The 16,952-nt window shown below is 41.3% G+C and overlaps 2 protein-coding genes across 4 annotated transcripts in view; both read right to left on the bottom strand.

Moving 5' to 3' along the window:
* CDC14A (cell division cycle 14A) overlaps nt 1–5,218 on the bottom strand; it is a 54,321-nt gene extending 49,103 nt beyond the window's left edge. The window contains exons 1-2 of one of the 2 annotated variants that reach the window (XM_069022562.1): nt 4,946–5,218; nt 4,398–4,488 (exon numbers count right to left, since the gene is read on the bottom strand). In XM_069022562.1, the coding sequence (XP_068878663.1) occupies nt 4,398–4,488; nt 4,946–5,051 (197 nt within the window). In that variant the 5' untranslated portion in view covers nt 5,052–5,218. The remainder of the gene's footprint in view (nt 1–4,397; nt 4,489–4,945) is intronic. The other variant, XM_069022561.1, reaches the window with a different exon arrangement.
* Nucleotides 5,219–7,934: 2,716 nt separating this feature from the next.
* Nucleotides 7,935–16,812, bottom strand: EXTL2 (exostosin like glycosyltransferase 2). Of its 2 annotated transcripts, XR_011152331.1 has the most exons (6): nt 16,612–16,812; nt 14,932–15,000; nt 12,539–12,966; nt 11,908–12,008; nt 11,106–11,176; nt 10,510–10,524 (listed from the first exon to the last, which is right to left on the bottom strand). XR_011152331.1 is itself a non-coding variant. In XM_069022557.1 (5 exons), exons 2-5 carry the CDS (start codon nt 14,934–14,936, stop codon nt 10,033–10,035), a joined length of 996 nt encoding a protein of 331 aa, XP_068878658.1. In that variant the 5' UTR covers nt 14,937–15,000; nt 16,612–16,800; the 3' UTR covers nt 7,935–10,032. The 2 variants fall into 2 exon arrangements, 1 of the variants encoding a protein (XP_068878658.1); XM_069022557.1 differs by lacking the exon at nt 11,908–12,008 and having other exon boundaries at nt 7,935–10,524; nt 16,612–16,800.
* Between the last annotated feature and the right edge of the window lie 140 nt (nt 16,813–16,952).

The raw sequence follows: 16,952 nt of genomic DNA, 5'->3' as shown, positions 1-16,952 counted from the left end.
CTTTTTTTAATTTTGGACTTCATCTTACTAAGCTATCTTGGTCATCCAATAGTCAAGGTCAAATCTTCAAAATTACTGATGCAAACAAGGAATTCCCTGTTTTCTGTGTGAAGTGACAGCTCTGATTGTTGTAACAATGCTAAGTTTAAGTTTTCTTTTTCCTTTCAAATGATTTAAGCCACAGAAAGATGGAAAAGTTCAGGTTTCCTATGCAAGTACTGTTACTGGAGAGGCACAGAAAAGCAGCATTTAACCAAAGCAAAACCCGATAGGCTAACCCTTACTCTTCTCACAGGAAAGATAAACTGCTCCTTTGCATATACACATGCAGTAGAAGAAACAGTACTCATTTAATATTGCTGTAGCTAAGCACTTTAGAGTCTTGCTCTACTGCTACATAACTGAAGTAGCTATCATGAAGACTGCTGTGAAATGGGCAAGTAGCATACCATAGCTTGAAAGAAAGTCTTAGTGTAAAGCACGATATACAGAGACTATCATATTTACTACTTCTACGGCTGCTTACACAATGTCAGAGATTAGATCTCCAAAAGCTGTTTATACAGGAGATCCAAAGTCAGAACAAATGACTGAATAAAACCATTATGATTTATGAAGGCTGCCATTATAATTCATCAGTAAGAGATTCCCGTTTCACATTATTTAATTCTGATTTTGCTTGAGGAAACTTCTCAGAAATAAAAAGGACATTAAAAGTTGCTTTGATAGAACTATGTGAAAGCCAAGTTAACCAGTCAAGTGTAGTATTCTCAACCCAGATCTGCTTACTGGAAGGTGAAACATGAAAGACACTATTCTTAGAGAATAAAAAGCTTCTTACTAGTGCCTAACTCATTAATTGAGCTCTTGCCAAGGCAAGGTTTGCCTATTTGCCAAATGACAATCTTCATCAAGATGGATTATTTCTCATTAACTCCATTTTTCTGAAGCAATAGTTACGTGTACTACACAATCCTGAAAGACTGTGTTCCCTTATAAGAAGCAGTGCACTTCCTCAGGAGGAACTTCAGAGAGTTTGAGAAAGACTCGGCAAAAATCTTACAGAAACAGAACCATCAAAGAAGATATTTCAGAATTGTATCATTCCATTCAGGATTCCTGTTCTCTTAACAGAGGCATTTGCATACCATTTCCCTGGCATAATAGGTTCAAGGTTAAATTGCAGCACATTTAACTAAAATAGTGACAGTTCTACTAGCAAGTTCCTAGTCAGCTAGCATTTGAGATAGGCTTAAATGGTTTTAAGAATGTCTTTATTATCTTTTTAAAGTGTGAATGTTTAAGTTAGACAGTGTTATGAAGTCATTAGAATGGTTAAAAACTTCAAGTGAGAACTGAAGGCTAAAGTGCTCAAGATTACATAACCACACTTTGTGTATAATTTAGTGATAAATCACATGACAAGCTACAAGAGCAAGTCAACCCCAAACTTCCCAAACCATCACATCTAGCACTACAGTTGTTTTTTGTTTAATAAAAGGGGTATAGTACTAATGTACAAAATTGCTTCCTTATGTTTCTTCAAGAGTGGGGGGAAAAAAAGGGAAGCAAGGCAGCGAGTTTTTAAGTACTATGTGATCCAGTAGCAGGCTCTTTGTAATCAGGCAACTCCAAACCTACATATTCATGAGGTTTTCAGATCAGATACTGCTTCGTGAAGCAAACTGACACCTCTGTAAAGTCAGCTAAATAAAATTCTGTAACAAGCTAACAGAATAGGAGCCCAAAGAAAAGCAATTTAAACAGAGTAAGAGCTGAAAGAAAAGCAGTTTACTTCCAAGCACAATGAAGTATCTTTGTCTTGTCACTACGAAGATGCATCTAAGCAAAGTTAAGTCAATAAACAATTGTATGAATGTAATTACTTACATACCTCCCAGGTGCTGAGGATTTAATGCCTGAGTAGACACCTCCTATCCTCCTCCTTGGAACTCTCTGAACAACTCATTTGATTAAAAAGCGAAAGTGGCTGTGGAATTCTGACCACAAGAACCACCCAGGCAGGCCATTTCCATGAAGACTCTGCAAACCACTGTTCTGAGCTACAGCACTTCAAAACTCACTTCCAAATATTTATTTTGCTATCATGTAACAAATACTTCTAATCACTTTCTCAGAAAGAAGACTGCATTTCTGAGGAAGTGAGGAGACCATCTGATCTATTGTACTAAAGTTACACTCTACTACTACTTACAGACCAGCCCTATTGTCAGGCCCCCCACTTTGTGTGCAGCCTGGGAAACACAACAGACTGATGTCAAGCTTGTTGATGAGCATAAGGGAAGCTATAGAAAAATTAGTACTTCCTCAAGAACTGAGTCTTGCATTCTATTCCTCAATTTACCTCTAGCTTTCCAAATTCAGAAAGATATTAAAAATATACATTAAAATGGTAACCCTACTGACACCTGCTTTTACTTCCCCAAAACCATATAAACTTCCTTGGATATGAGAGGGCAAAAAAAAAAAAAAATAAAACCAGGCATGGGTTTATTACCAAATATTGCATACACTGATAGGGATGGGTGCTGCAGTACAAATACCAGGGGAAAGGTTAGCCATGATATGTAAAAGGTTATTACACGAGTCCTTGGTACCACCTGGTAACTGTCACTTATTTTCTACCTCAAATCACATTTTAGCATTTTATGAGCACAAAAGGGAGAGTATCTTTATGGTATCAGATACAGGACAAGAACTTTAAAATGGGCCAAACAGATTAGGAACCATCAATTCAGAACATACACCAGGAGTTACGTGTTCAAAGTCTTTAGATGTGCCCTAGAAGATAAAGGAAACTTTGCTTCTTTCCATTACCTGGTAACTATATCTGGCATCAGGTTACACCCTCATACGTAGTTAACACTGGGTTAAGGAATATACCTACAGATTTTCCTTTACATGTTAAAGAAGATTACTTTCCTCCCCCTTCAAATTTCTCAGTACTTTTTTTTTTTTTTTAATATGACACTATCCTCACACAAAATACCTCAGTTACAGGCCTTGGTTAGTACAGTCATCTGTAACTAACAGTACAGAACTGCTCCCCCTTCCTACCCACAAGATCAAATGCCACGTAAGATTCCTTCACACTTCCTAAAAGCACATTAAGAATTAAAACATAATACAGAAGTCTAGAAGAGATACAAGTTTCCTTTCTTAAAAAAAATGGAACACTTTCATACAACACAAATTTCTCAGGACCTTCCCCAGCTGAATTCTGCCTTCAATATTAGGTCAACCTTCCCTTAGGATACCCCCAAGGTCCCTTCCAATCAAAATTCCTTAATGATCATTAAGGAACTTACTCCCAACCCAAGCAGCCCATTACAAAAGTCAACTTTCAGAATGAACCATTGGGAACTCCAGTAGATGACAGACAGCTTAAGATCAGAAAGACTCACAAACATGTAGAAAAGATACCCTGAAACTACAAGCTGTGCATAGAAAGTAAGCTAAAAACTAAGGAATACTGGTTTACATCTTCACAGAAGCAGTACTGGTCACTGGAGAAAGGAGGTAAGAATGGCTAATGCTCACAATTGCTTCAAACCATATGGAAAGCAAGTTATACTTAAAATAGGAACACACTTTTTGTTTCACTTCTGCTACAGCAAACCCCGTGTCAAGCAGACAGACACAGATCATCACACAGGAAACAGGTGATCTGGGAACGCAGTGCAGAGTACCAACTTTTTAGCCACAGCATAGAGTGATTATTTGTTTAATTTTCTTATGTTTTTTAATAGTATTCACAACTATAATCACTTTTACTTTTTTACCTTCTATGTGTAGTGTCTTACAAACACATGAGCCTTTTACTTCACATAAAAGACTTTTTCTGCTGTTCTAAAAATAGCACTTCCTGATGGCTTTTGTATCTCAAAACCCTCTAATAAAACCAGAGTTATAAAAAAAGTTGCAGATGCTCTTCAAGAGCACATTTAAGCATTACATGCTTATGATTCTGTAAACTTCATACTCTCTATACAGGAAAATACAGGAAATATAAAACAAACTGTTTATCTATTCATACCAAATAAGTCTTCTATTTAAGACAACATTCAATAAAGTGTAATTAGTCCTAATAGACCTCCATGTTTTAAACACATCCTACAAGGCTCAGATATCCTTGTTCTAGCTCACCCACAATTTAGCCATTTAACTGGCCTTGCAGCTGTTTTTATGGGTATTTCTTTGAAGAGTCACCTTGTTAACCTAGTTTCAGCTAATAAATAAATACATTCGGACAAACTTCATGCTCATATTCTATGCAAGTAACTTAATGGGGCAAAAATATTCTACAGAATATATATCAAAGTGTGTTAGGGAAACTCTCAGGTGATTACTTTCAATATGCAAACCACAGCACTTACTTTTCATAGACCAGTTCCTCATCGGTACAGAAGTAGTGGGTATTTACAGTACTTTTCGGTTTATTCCGTAAAGTAGCGAAGTACAACCGATCTGAAAGACAGATTAGAGGAACAGCGTGGGACAGGGAAGGCAGCCGGCCACCGCCCCGGGGCACGCCTGTCACCGCGGAGCGGAAGAGGCTCTGCCGCTCCTTTTTCTGCTGCGTGAGCGGCGGCGGGAGCGCCCGGAGCGCTCCGCCCGCGGGCCCTGCCCCTGCCGGCCACCCCTCGGCAGCGGCTCCGACCCATCGAGCAGCGCGCAGCAACAGGTGCCGGCCCCGCGCCCGGCCCAAGAGAGCGCGGAAAGCAGCACCGGGGGGTGCCCGCGGCAGCCGGGGCGGGCAGCCCGCGAAACCTGCCGGGCAAAGGGGCCGGGGCCGAGCCGGGCACGCAGCAAAGCCGGAGCAGGGAGGCGGGGAGGGCGGGAGAGAAGCCAGGGGGTTTCCTCTCTGGGGGAGGCTTCGGGACCCCGCGGGCAGGGGACAGGGCGGCTCCCGCCCCGCTCTCACCTTTCACGAACTCCGAGGCTCCCCCCAGTACTTCGGAGGCGGCCGCCGCCGGCTCCATCTTAAAGAGGGCGCGGAGCAGCGAGGCGCGGGGCGGCTCCGAGCTCATGGCGCTCCGGGGCAGCGCCGGCGGGGCCGGGGCGCGCTCGCAGGGACGGGACCCGCTGCCCGGAGGGGCCGCCCGCCGGGCACGGTGCTGCGAGCACGGCGGCCGCAGCCCGCATAGGAGCGGGAGCGGAGCCGAGAATGAGCCCTGGGACACGGCGGGCAAGTGCCCGCAGGGACTCCAGCTCCACCCCGCCCCCAGCCAGGAGACGCCCCCGGATAAAGCGGCAGCGGGCGGTTACCAAGCGACCGGCGGCGCTCTGGCAACCGCGCTACGGAGCCTTTGTGTCGGCCGGCCCAGGGCTGACGCTGCGAGTGACCGGCCCCCCCGCTCCCCAGCCCAGCAGCGCCCCTGCTCCAGGAGGCAGCGGCCCGGCGCCCGGAATAGCCCCGCCCTCCACCCCGCCTGCCCGGACAGCGCCGCCGCTCCCCGCTGCGCTGGTGGTGATTTTCCCCGCCCGGGGGCGGTCCGTGGCAGAGAGCCCCACGGGCACCGGGCGAGTGTCGCGTACAGCCCGGAGCGGGGCTGAGCCGGAGCGCTGCCTCAGCAGCGCGGGCGCGCTCCGGACGGGGGCGAGCGGAGCGGCAGAGCGCGCGTTGCGCTCCTTGGGGCACCATTTGTCGTGACAGACAAGCCGGCTGACCAATCAGAGGCTGCCCTCCTACGCCTGCAGCCAATGAGCTGGCGGCGCCCCGGGGAGCGCCCCGCCCCAGGCCCCCCGCGGCGGCCGCTTCCTGGCCGGGCCGTGCGGCCGCCCTCGGGCGCGGGGCTGGGTGTGCGGGGGAGCCGCGTGCGAGCAGCAGGAGACGCCGCGCACGGCTGAGGCACGGAGCGCTCCTAACGCGCTGGTTCGGGCTGTGGGCGCGTTCTTCCGCTTCTCCCCTTTAGAAAGATCTGGTAAGTGCCAAACAGGGCAGACGGTCCGTCCCAGTTTTACAACTAAAGCAAAAGATTGCAAAGGAGAGGTTCCTTGAGGAGCGAAAAAAGGGGGGGAAAAAAGATACTCTTCCCCCTAACAAACAAGCAAGCAAGCAAACAAACAAATCCACTCTTGAAACGCCTTTAAAAGATGTTGTTTAAAGGCATGTGCAGCCCTGAGGTTCACATTAGTATCACCATCTTCCCCTAACACTATAAATAACCTACTGTAACCACAGTTCATATAATTAATCCTGGTGTGTCTGCTAATGAGGCTAAACATGAGTGTGAAACACTTCTGACTCTTAAGTTTTTTATGTGGTGTCGTAAGCACTGGATAATCTTTAAAGCTTTACAAATAAGGTGAAGGACACAGAAAACAGTGCAGCTGTTTTGTAGTTGCTTATTTAATTTTTGTGTTGATTCTAATGCTCTGTACCTGTGTTCTTGCACTGCTTTTTTTCAAATTTTTTTGAAAAGCTGCAAAACTAATATGTTAAATATGCTCCTGTTTGTGCCTGATCCTGAAACCTGAGAACACCTCATTCTCAGTAGTAAGTACTATTCCATACAAGATGCTTACAAGAATGAGACTGCAATATTAAGTAGCAGCAAATTAAATAAAGGTTGTTGGAGGGTATTTGCTTTCCATGGAAATCAGTGTTTGTTTTTCTTTACGACTTTCACTTGCGTGTAACCTTTAACAAAATCAAGTATTTCATTGGTGGTTTTTTATTCACAAGCAATTCTGTAAGGGGTACTATATCCCATGAAAGAGAAGGGATATTAAGGTATACTTCCCAGAACTGCAGTTTTTTTAATGCCCTTTTTTACTCAGACTTTCACTACAGTTCAATGTAACACATTTCTCAGTCAGTGCTGCACTCTTCTTAAGGGGAATTTGAATGAGCATAGTTGAAACAGCCTTAGCAACGCTCTCTTCGGCAACAGAAGCAAAGATGGAACAGTCTACAGCCTCCTATCCAGTATCCAGAATATCTAGAAACAGAGTTTGTGTTAAAGCCTAAAATATGTAAACCCATCTAGCTAGACTGGTGAATCTAGGAGGCAGATATGATTAGAGGCTGAAGCCCAGCTGTCAAATATTTGTATGCTGCTTATATGTCTTCTGCAAAGTTACAAATACTGTTCTTGTTGCATTAAATCTCTCATTTGTGGCAATTAACTGCAGCCTTTGTAAGCATCAGAAATAAACTAACCTTTCTTTTCCTTTGTAAAACTATTTTCAACTAGTATAACTTTGGTATTCTAATCAATACTATGTACTCATTTTAACATTTGAGATCAAATATCAAGGCTGCAGTGACATCTTGTGGTATTTTTTGTAAAGAAGCAATTTTCTTGTCCTGTTGTATCATTTTAGCACTATATCCTGAATTTTGTCAAGGATTTTTAAATACATATTTTAGATACTGTGTTGAAAACCCTGTGTTGCTTTAACAGTAATTTCAACAGAACATTCAGAGGCAGTGATGATTATTTGGACTCCAAAATATTTCTAAATGACATATAGATAATCTCTCAGAAGAAATAATCACATGCATATAATTTTGTTTAAAATACAATTTTTGGTAATGTATTTTCACTAAAGAATCTTAAGGCACTTATATAACAATCAAGGGATAAAAAATCCACTTTTAAAAAATAAGCAAACAACCCCTTTTCGTTCCAAAGTACAATGAATTATGGCTGGGACTTAAGTCTTATCTTTTTATTTCCTTTCCTACCTAAGACTAAATTATTAAGGCTGTTGGGGGGTTTTTTATGTCTTTTCTTCCTTCATAAGTAGGCCTCACCCAAATTAAATGAATGAATGTGCCAGAAAGTACATTTTTTTTAAAAAAAGAAATCTTGGTGCTGCTCATGAGTATGCAAACTGTGAACTTACTTTACACATCTTAACACTGAAAAATTTGGTTAATAGTCTGAAAATAAATACATCACAGGTCTGCTTTCTGTACTTTATTTGACAATGGTGCAAATTAAATTTAACAGTATAATTAAAAGCTTGTTCTATTAATTCTTTCACTGACACAGAAGAACAAAAAACCATCCCAAAACCAAACCAACTCCTTTGCTCCAACAAAGAGCCCAGTACTAAGATTTGGCTGGGTTGACAGTTTGTTTCACATTTCAAAAAAAAGGTTAACAACAACTGTGAGTCTTCACAACTCTAGCTGATATTGCACAGAACAGAAATCATGGAAGATGAGTAAGTGAATGAAATACAGTAAACTACCACTGGGAAATTTGCTTTTCTGGAAAGATCACAGACCTGTTTTATACTACTTAGCACTACAGCACAATAATTAAAAACTACTTTTCACTATTACAACAAAATTAAGCAGACTTTACATTGCCATGTTAAAGATTCTGCCCTTTAAAACTTAAAAATAGTACTAGGAAGACTTCACTGAACAGAAATCAAATCCTTTAATACTGATAGAACAAGGCAAAAGAATTCTTCGTTCCCCCCAAAGACTCACACCCTGCTGTAAAGAACTTGTCACATTTTTCATTGTTTGTTCAGCTAACTTATTACAAAAAATGATAAAATTATACACCATTTGTGCAGATGCTATTTGTGTACTAGGTATTAGCTGTTACTGGTTGCCCACAGTTACCTTTGAACTGATTCTAAGAATCAATTAAAAGCTGATGCAGATGAAACTAAATCTGCTTTGGATGCCAAATCTGATTCTGTGATCCAGGAAAATCACTGTTTTTTATTCTCCATACCACAAAAAAAAAGGCCCAACACTTCTGCAACTTCATTGGAAAAGGTCTGCCCTGTCTATATCAATATAAGGTTTCCAGAATTACAGAGTCCCAATCTAACTAAAGTCATTAACAGCAGCTCTGTTTCTTGCTATAAAGTCAGGGAATTCAGAGACTGATAATAGTCCATCCCTGTCAAATATCACTGTACCTTAAAACACTTTTTTTTCCATAATGCTTTGCCCTTTTATTGTACATTTTAACTCTGTTGTCATAGCCACCAGAAACAGAGAAAAAAAGGAACTATAAAGTAAATACTCATTTGAAAGAGTAGCTAAAAAACCAGTAGACCTGTAAAATTACAAAATGTACACTGTAATAAATGTTGAACGCCCTGCTCTTACTAGGAATTGTAAATAAGAAATTTTTAACAAATTGAGGATTTTCCTGGGTGGATGTTTGTAACAACATATATGCAAAATATTAAAATAAGACTAAGTACTAAAGAGAATATTAATAAGTAACATTCCATCCATTTCTTCTGGCTGCTTATAAGTTTTGTATTTCTTGTATTCATGTTTCTTGTATTTTCAGCTACTAGGATTTACCTTTCAGCTGCTTGCAGTGTTTCAGCAACTCTAGGTAAATCAATAATAGAATAAAATGCCACATCAGAGATCATTTTCCATTATCTCAGCAGGAGTAGATAGTGTAGGCAATGGTTTAAAGACTATCTGAGATTAAGGTGAGGTACTCTTCTGGCTTTCATAGCAGCTTCAAGAACATCTCAGAACACTGAGTAGCTTATATACAGATTTCAAAGGGGTTTTGTACACGAGGCCAGAAGCCTGGCCAGCAGTTCACTGTAGCTCTTCTACAGCTTCACTGGAAACTGGGTAGGAGGAGGTGAGGAGTGGGAAGGCAGGGAAGCATCTCAACATATAACTGTCAAAAATATGCCTAGACCTCATTTGACTAGATCTGTATATTCAAGGAAAAAATCCAAACGTTAAGATCTGAAGAGTAGGATTGCATTTTTGTCTGCGTGTTTCTGAAGAACTGGCCTAATTAATTAGCTTTTCAGGTTTTAAGGAAAGAGTATGATTTTACCACAGCTAAGCATGACTATATGTTCTTTAAGTTTTCTCAAAACTTACCTTTGTGAATTAGTTAGAAAGGAAAGAAAATACATAAAAAGCCTAGTGGAGAAAAATCAGAGGCTACAAAGAGGGATGGCCAAGATGCAGTAATTACACCTTCTTCTCTCCTTGAACTCAGTACAATTCACTGAGTATTGTTTAACATTTAACACCTTAAATTCATTTGCTTACATTTTATTTTTGTGATTGGCATAATTAGGAAAACCAAACTGAGAAATCATGATATTAGAATATTTTAAGGGCATGCCATCATAAATATTAACCAGTTTATTTACACAGTAGGATCTCTGTAACAAATGCTCTGCTCGGTGCCACATTCCAGAATAGCCACTGTTAGTGTCTTTTTCTAAATTTCTTATATCAACAGGCTTCACAAACACTCCTGAAGGCTTTCCAGTATGCTTGGCTACCAGAAAATTCATGGCAATATCATCACAATTTTGAGTTTCATCTATTAAGGCGTAAACTGCTTCTGGCTGCCGTTGAAAGTCTTCTAAATACCCACTGTGAAAAAATGCTGCACCAATAAGCACCATGGAATACTGATCTCCATTCCCAAATCCAGGGTTCTGCAATTCAAAGCTGCCATAGCTGTATACGCCTGAAGGAGTAGAAATGTGCTTTCTAGGAACAAATCCCACTATATGCTCTGGAAATTGCTGAAAGAAAAAAAGAAATTCAACACATATTTCACAGTGTAGGATTCACTTAAGTATGTCATAAGAGAGATTTATGCATTTTTTAAATAAAAGGAGGACAACATTATTGCCAGGAAAGAATTAAATTGTTGGCATATGGTCCTTTGATCTACATAAATGTTGCAATTAAATAGAGTTTCACAAAACTGACAGTCTGCCTCATTCCACATCACATAGTGCCAACAAAACATCCAGCCACAATTGGCAGCTGTGTATTTGGCACTGAAAATAACTTTACAGACAATTTGTTGTGTTTTGCAAAACAAAACACACAGACTACTATATATTTAAATAAATTCAGCAGTTAGCAACTTCACGGTTTTGTAAAGTAAGAGTTAAAATTTTAAAGTTATAGATTACAGATATAGCTACTACTAAAGAACATTCTTGTAATTTCTACTATTCAACACTTCAAACTTGCTAAAATCTAACTTGACATCTAGAAAACCAATTTTAAAACAACATGATACAGTACTACTCTAATTAAAACTATTACTCTCAATTGCAACTCAAATACTGCCTGCCAAGATGCCAAACATTACCTGCCAAACAGAAAAGGCAAAAGCGAGGTCATGAGCACTGACTAGTGTATCATCATCCATCATTAAAACAGCTGAAGGGAGGAAAAAAAGAGAAAAACTTTTAATTGATCAGAAGATTAAATACATGAGCATGATATGCGGCACAATATTTGAAAAATTAAATATAAAATTTCTACAACTATTAAGCTGAATTGCAATTCCTTGAAAGTAGATTGATAAAAAATAATTAGATTTCAAAGCTAAAGCAAGGTTACAGCTTTGTGGTGGCTGGAACCAAACCTAAGTTTTAGATTATTTGCCAGGCTGTTACAAGACTCAGCAACCTTTGATCATCTGTAGTACAGCTGGAGAGATAGGTGTTAGAAAACTTGGGAGTGTTTGGCAAAGCAATTTAAAATTCTACTAATCTTGTGTAAAGATACAACTAGAATAGAGTTAGATACTTTTCTTTAGCATATGAGACTTATAAGGGATCCTTAGTATAAAATTTTACTCATCTCACTACTTGAAAGTTCTACATAAGCAAGTTAAACAAATTGCCCAGGCAACATTCACTATTATTAACTACAGAAAGAAGACTCTTTCCCTTAAGTTTTAGATAAAAGACTACCAGGAAGTGGAAAAGGAAGTAAATTCTTAGATCTGAACTGCAGATGCATTAAAGCTTTGAAAGTTTACAGTCAGCACAGATCTTACTACAGTAAATAAAACACTTGGGCAGTTGGAAGTTTCCAGTGTCTTCCTTGAAATCATGTGTTTGGACTAGCAGACATGTTAGGAAGGGGGCAGTAAATAGAATTACCTTTACTAATCATGAGTAAGGTCAGGTCTGTAATGCAACATAGGGGTTTTTTTTCCACTTGAGACAAACAGGATTTATTGTTGTACACCTCCTAGAAAGAGCTTAGGAAGAATATTTAGATGAATACCCAGGGAACTGGGAAAGTACTCTTAAATAAAAGGATGCATAATTTGAGATAGAAAGCCAGACAGCTAGGGAGGGAAGTTTCTCGGAAGAGCACAACACGCTTGAGAACTTAGTCTTAAGAGGAATGGACTAAATCAAGTCTTTACCAGATGACTTAAGTCCAGATTAGTGCAGAGACTCAACATTATGTATAATGAATTTCAGTTTATGCTACAGAAGGAAGAGAAGCTGAACTGCCTATGTCTGCCTCACAAAGGAAATGGAGAACTTGTAAAAGCCCTTGAAATGCATTTGACATTCCTCTTTTTTTCCCGTTACTCTTCACTGACAGCCTGGTGGTGGTGTGCATCTGATCTCATAACACAGGTTTCCTCTATACTACCCACATTCTATTAAATGACCCAAAAGATTCATTGATTTATTACACAGTATGACTCAATGACCTCTCTTTTAGCATTCAGATTTCAAGCATGAAAATAGTAATAGTGATATGAACTGTGATTACCTTTTGTTTCCAGATCAGGGAAATTCTGCAGCCTGTTTCTCATACGATTTACAGTTTGAACTTTGAAGACAACAGGGACAGGATGAGGCCCCAAGGAATTCCACATTTCCTCTGGTGTCTTCTCACCAATGTTGTTCCACACAACAATTACTTTATGTAGGTGGGGGATTGCTTGATAATGATTTAAAAGCTTTAGCAGTAAGTCAGTTCTATTGTATGTCTGCATAATAAGAGTGAATGAATCCAAGGCAGACTGACTCTGGGTTTTTGGTTCCCTTCTTGAATTGGGCAATTTGTCATCTTTGATAGTGGGAAGCAAAGCTGTTAAAGCACCTGCCACAAGAAGCAAGACGATGATCACCACAGAGGTGAAACGTAGTAGGCGGATTCCCATAACTCTTCCTGGAAGCTTACAGAAGTGAAAACACCTTTAAAACACAACAGGAAAGGAAGTCATTAAACCCATGTACAGTTTTCTCCCTTGATCAAAACTCCCAAAACATTAGGTAGATTTTCATTTAAGTAAGTAAATAAGGAGGACTTCAGCACTTTGGCAAATTGCTTTCAACTATTGAGACAAGTGCTTCTGGTACTCAGTTTCTATGTTTACTTGCTTTTCACTTTTTTTGGTTAACTTTGGATTTCATTGTTTTGTGAAAATAAATCTAGAGTAGTTCTTCAGAGTGTTCATTGTTTCCTGATTTCTTAGAACTAATTTTTGATTGATCATTTATGTACCGCACCAAATCTATCCATCTGAAAGTAGAAAGCAAATTTGTACAGAGATTCCATGTTTTCAGCATTTGCAGGAGCTCTACCTTAACTGGGAAGCAAAAAGGAGAGAAGGTGCCTTCTCAAAAGCTCTGGCAGAAAGGAGGAAACAAAATGCTCACTCTCTTTCTGTTGCTCAGGCACCACTCAGAAGGAACAATCTTTATAACTGATTTGCTGGACATTTTGTCAATAGTTTGTATATATGCTTGATAATGATAATCAGTACAGAAAATATGATGCTGATCATACTAAGGTTAGAACACAGGTGGAGCAAAAGAAACACATCAAGTGGAGTAATACAGGAATGCAACAGTCTCAGCAACAGCTGAACTGATACATCTAGAGCTCATGAGCAAATGGCAATGTCAGATGCTAGGTGGTACCTACCAGCTGCGAGTCCAAATTTAGTTTAAGGCAGGGGTTTCTGGATCCTCGTGATCTTGGAACTAAACAGAAGCTCTTAAAAAGCAGCTTCTAGAAAGATAGCCCCTCAAATGTTCTTCACAGAATGAGAGGATATCCTGAGTTGGAAGGGACTCATAAGGATCACTGAAGTCCAACTCCTGGCCCTGCACAGGAGAGGCCCCAGAATCCTGCCATGTGCCTGAGGGCATCGTCCAGACACTTCTTGAACTCTGTCAGGCTGGTGCTGTGACCACTTCCCTGGGGAGCCTGTTCCAGTGCCCAACTACCATCTGGCTAGGATGGTTAGATATTTCCTAATTCCCAACCTAAACCCCCTGACACAGCTTCATGCCATTCCCTCAAGTCCTGTCACTGGTCATCAGAGAAGAGATTGGTGCTTTGCCCCTCCACTTCTCCAAGTGAGGAAGCTGTAGACAGCTGTGAGGTCTCCCTTCAGACCCCTTTTCTTCAGGCTAAACAGACAAGTGACCTCAGCCACTCCTCAGATGGCTTCCCCTCAAGGCCCTTCACCATCTTTGGAGCTCTTATTTGGACACTAACAGCTTTATATCCTTCTTATATTGTATTCTTTTATTCTTATAAAACTGCACAGAACCACCTTGAGGTGAGCCTGCATCAGCGCAGAGCAGGACAATCCCCTCCCTTGCCCAGCTGGCGATGCTGTGCCTGATGCCCCCCAGGACAGCCCCCTCCTGGCTGCCAGGGCACGGCTGACTCATGTTCAATTTGCCATCGACCAGGACCCCCAGGTCCTTTTCCGTGGCACTGCTCTCCAGCCTCTCATTCCCCAGTCTGCACATCCAGGGTTGCCCCATTCTAGGTGCAGAACTGGGCACTTTTCTTTGTTGAACTTCATACAGTTTTCCTCTTCTCCTCCTGTACTTGCAAGATTAGTACGAACTGAATATAAGATGAACATTCTAAGCTTGCTACTAACTCCTCTATACATATTATTGTAATACTGTTACTCATCTATACATATTACTCATGTTATTCTATGAGTAATTTCTAGGCTTTCAGCAGGGAATTCTGATCAAATTCAGTGATCCAGGACAGCCAAACAGGTATAGTTTTTGAGAGAGTATCTGTGTGGTTTTTTCACAGAATTTTGAATCATTTTTTTCCAAAGTGCAAATTCTATGCCTGAAAATATGAATGTAAATTATTTTAGTCTAAAAAGCCTCGTGACTTACCTCATTGTTGACAAGTAGGATTGTTTTCACCTCTTGTTTTTACAGGGGAGTTGTGTGTGATCTTTGAATCTGTTGGAAATTAAAGGGACTCTATAACTGAAGATCAACAGTTATCCACATGCTACCCAGCATTCTTTTACAAGTAAAAGTTCCTCTCAGTTATTGACTGATACATGCATTCATGGCAATTATCCCATCCCTTTTCCTATTGCTCGGTTGAATAATTGCCTCTGCCTTTCAGTGAACACTCCAGAAAGAAGTTAGGACACCAGATGGTTAAAAAGAAAAGAACACTCTGTGTCTCTGCTTTTAAAATTGCTGCTTTGTGCCAATGTTCCATCCAGTCTGTGTTCCATCCTTAAGTTCCACTCTGAAGATACAAATAGGTCTCCAGAACCTGACAGCTGTTGCTTTGTTCATCAGGCACCACTAAAATATATATTTGGCTACCACAGTCAGGCAAATAAAATAAAATTTTACCCCACTAAAATTATTTTATTTTTGGGTCATCCCCTTCACACTCCCCTTTCACTAAGATTATCAGTTGTATCAGAGGTTCAAGACACATGATTTTGGTCTTCCCATGAGGTTTGGCAGCTTGGAAAGTATGAGTGCAAGCACATAAAAGAGGGATACACAGGATGCAGGACAGCAATATAAGAAAGCTGTGCTCCTAGGTTGTTGGAGGGATTTTTTTTCCTTTAAAACTGGCTGAACAACCAGAGTCATTAATTTTGATTTGAGAATAGTACTGTGAAAACTTAAAGAACAAGAATTTGTTGAACTTGTTGAATAATTGAACCTGTGTGAAATTCCATAAGAGTAATTTGTTTGGGCTATACCAACTTGCTTTTTAAAAATACAGATTTGTCATTTCTGTGCATACCAATCTGACTATGTCCCCCTATACAGGTCTTCCCAAAGATGAGATCAAATCGTACTATTACTTTGTGACAAGAGGTCACTGAAACTATTTCCAGAAGCTAATTCCTTGTTCTGGTTGCTTCATTTTATAGGAACAATCAATCATACCTGACTTGTAAAAATTATTAGCAGGAATGGCAACTCAGCATTTATGAGGTCCACTATATCTCCATCAAATGTGCTTTTGAAAAGCACTTGAACTTTAGGTCCTCTTTCTGCAGTTTGCAACCTAGTTGCAACAATACTTACCAGGACTATTGTAATCATTAATTAAAATCTAAAACCCTACTTAAGATGAAAATATAAATAGTTTGCTGTTTATGAGACTTCGCTTGCCACACCATGTAGTGTTTACAGTAGGTGTAGTGATAAGCAATGATGATATTATTATATAATCTCAAACACTTATTTAGGTGTTTTAAAATTAGCATCATGGCCCTTTCCAATAAACAGATGCAGATCAGTTTTGCCAATTAAGTTATGAAATTGCAGTGCCAGATTGACCTCTTTTTAAAAATCATACAATACTCCCTGCAGACAACACAAAATTGACGGCAATAAAACCCCTGTATCAAAGACCAGTATTTTGATCCTCGTTCCAAGAAAAAGAGCTCTCGAACGGGGTCCCCTTTCTTGGCGGACAGGACTTCTTAACAGCACCCCGCAGCAGTTGGGTGCAGCGAGGCAGCAGCACGGCTCAGCAGCGCTCAGCATCGCCCGCCCCGCTCGCCGCCCCTCCCCCATAGCTTCGCTCACGTTCTGCAGGCGCCGCTATCGCCGCTTCTTCCGGCCGTGCTGTGCTTCTCTGGGGTCACCGGCAGCACGGCACGGCAGGGCAGAGGAGGTGCCGGCCCGGCCCCGCCGCTCGGCCCCGCACAAGCCGCTCCGGTGACTCAGGGGCGGCCGTGCGGGACCGCGGCAGCGCTACGGCGGCGCCGCCGTGCCCCGCTTCCTGCGGGGCGTCCCTGCGCTTCCTCCCGGCAGGCCCCGGGTTGTAGTCCAGTGTGCTGCGGCGGGCGGGGCGCTCCGGCGGCTCTGGCTGTCACACGCCGAGCGCGCTGCTCCGCCGCCCCCGCCCCGTGCCGAGCGCTGCCACA

The sequence above is a fragment of the Aphelocoma coerulescens genome, chromosome 8, assembly GCF_041296385.1.
Source record: "Aphelocoma coerulescens isolate FSJ_1873_10779 chromosome 8, UR_Acoe_1.0, whole genome shotgun sequence".
Taxonomy (NCBI): domain Eukaryota; kingdom Metazoa; phylum Chordata; class Aves; order Passeriformes; family Corvidae; genus Aphelocoma; species Aphelocoma coerulescens.
Note: the sequence above shows the minus strand (reverse complement) of the source record. Positions and strands in the feature narration are given on the sequence as shown.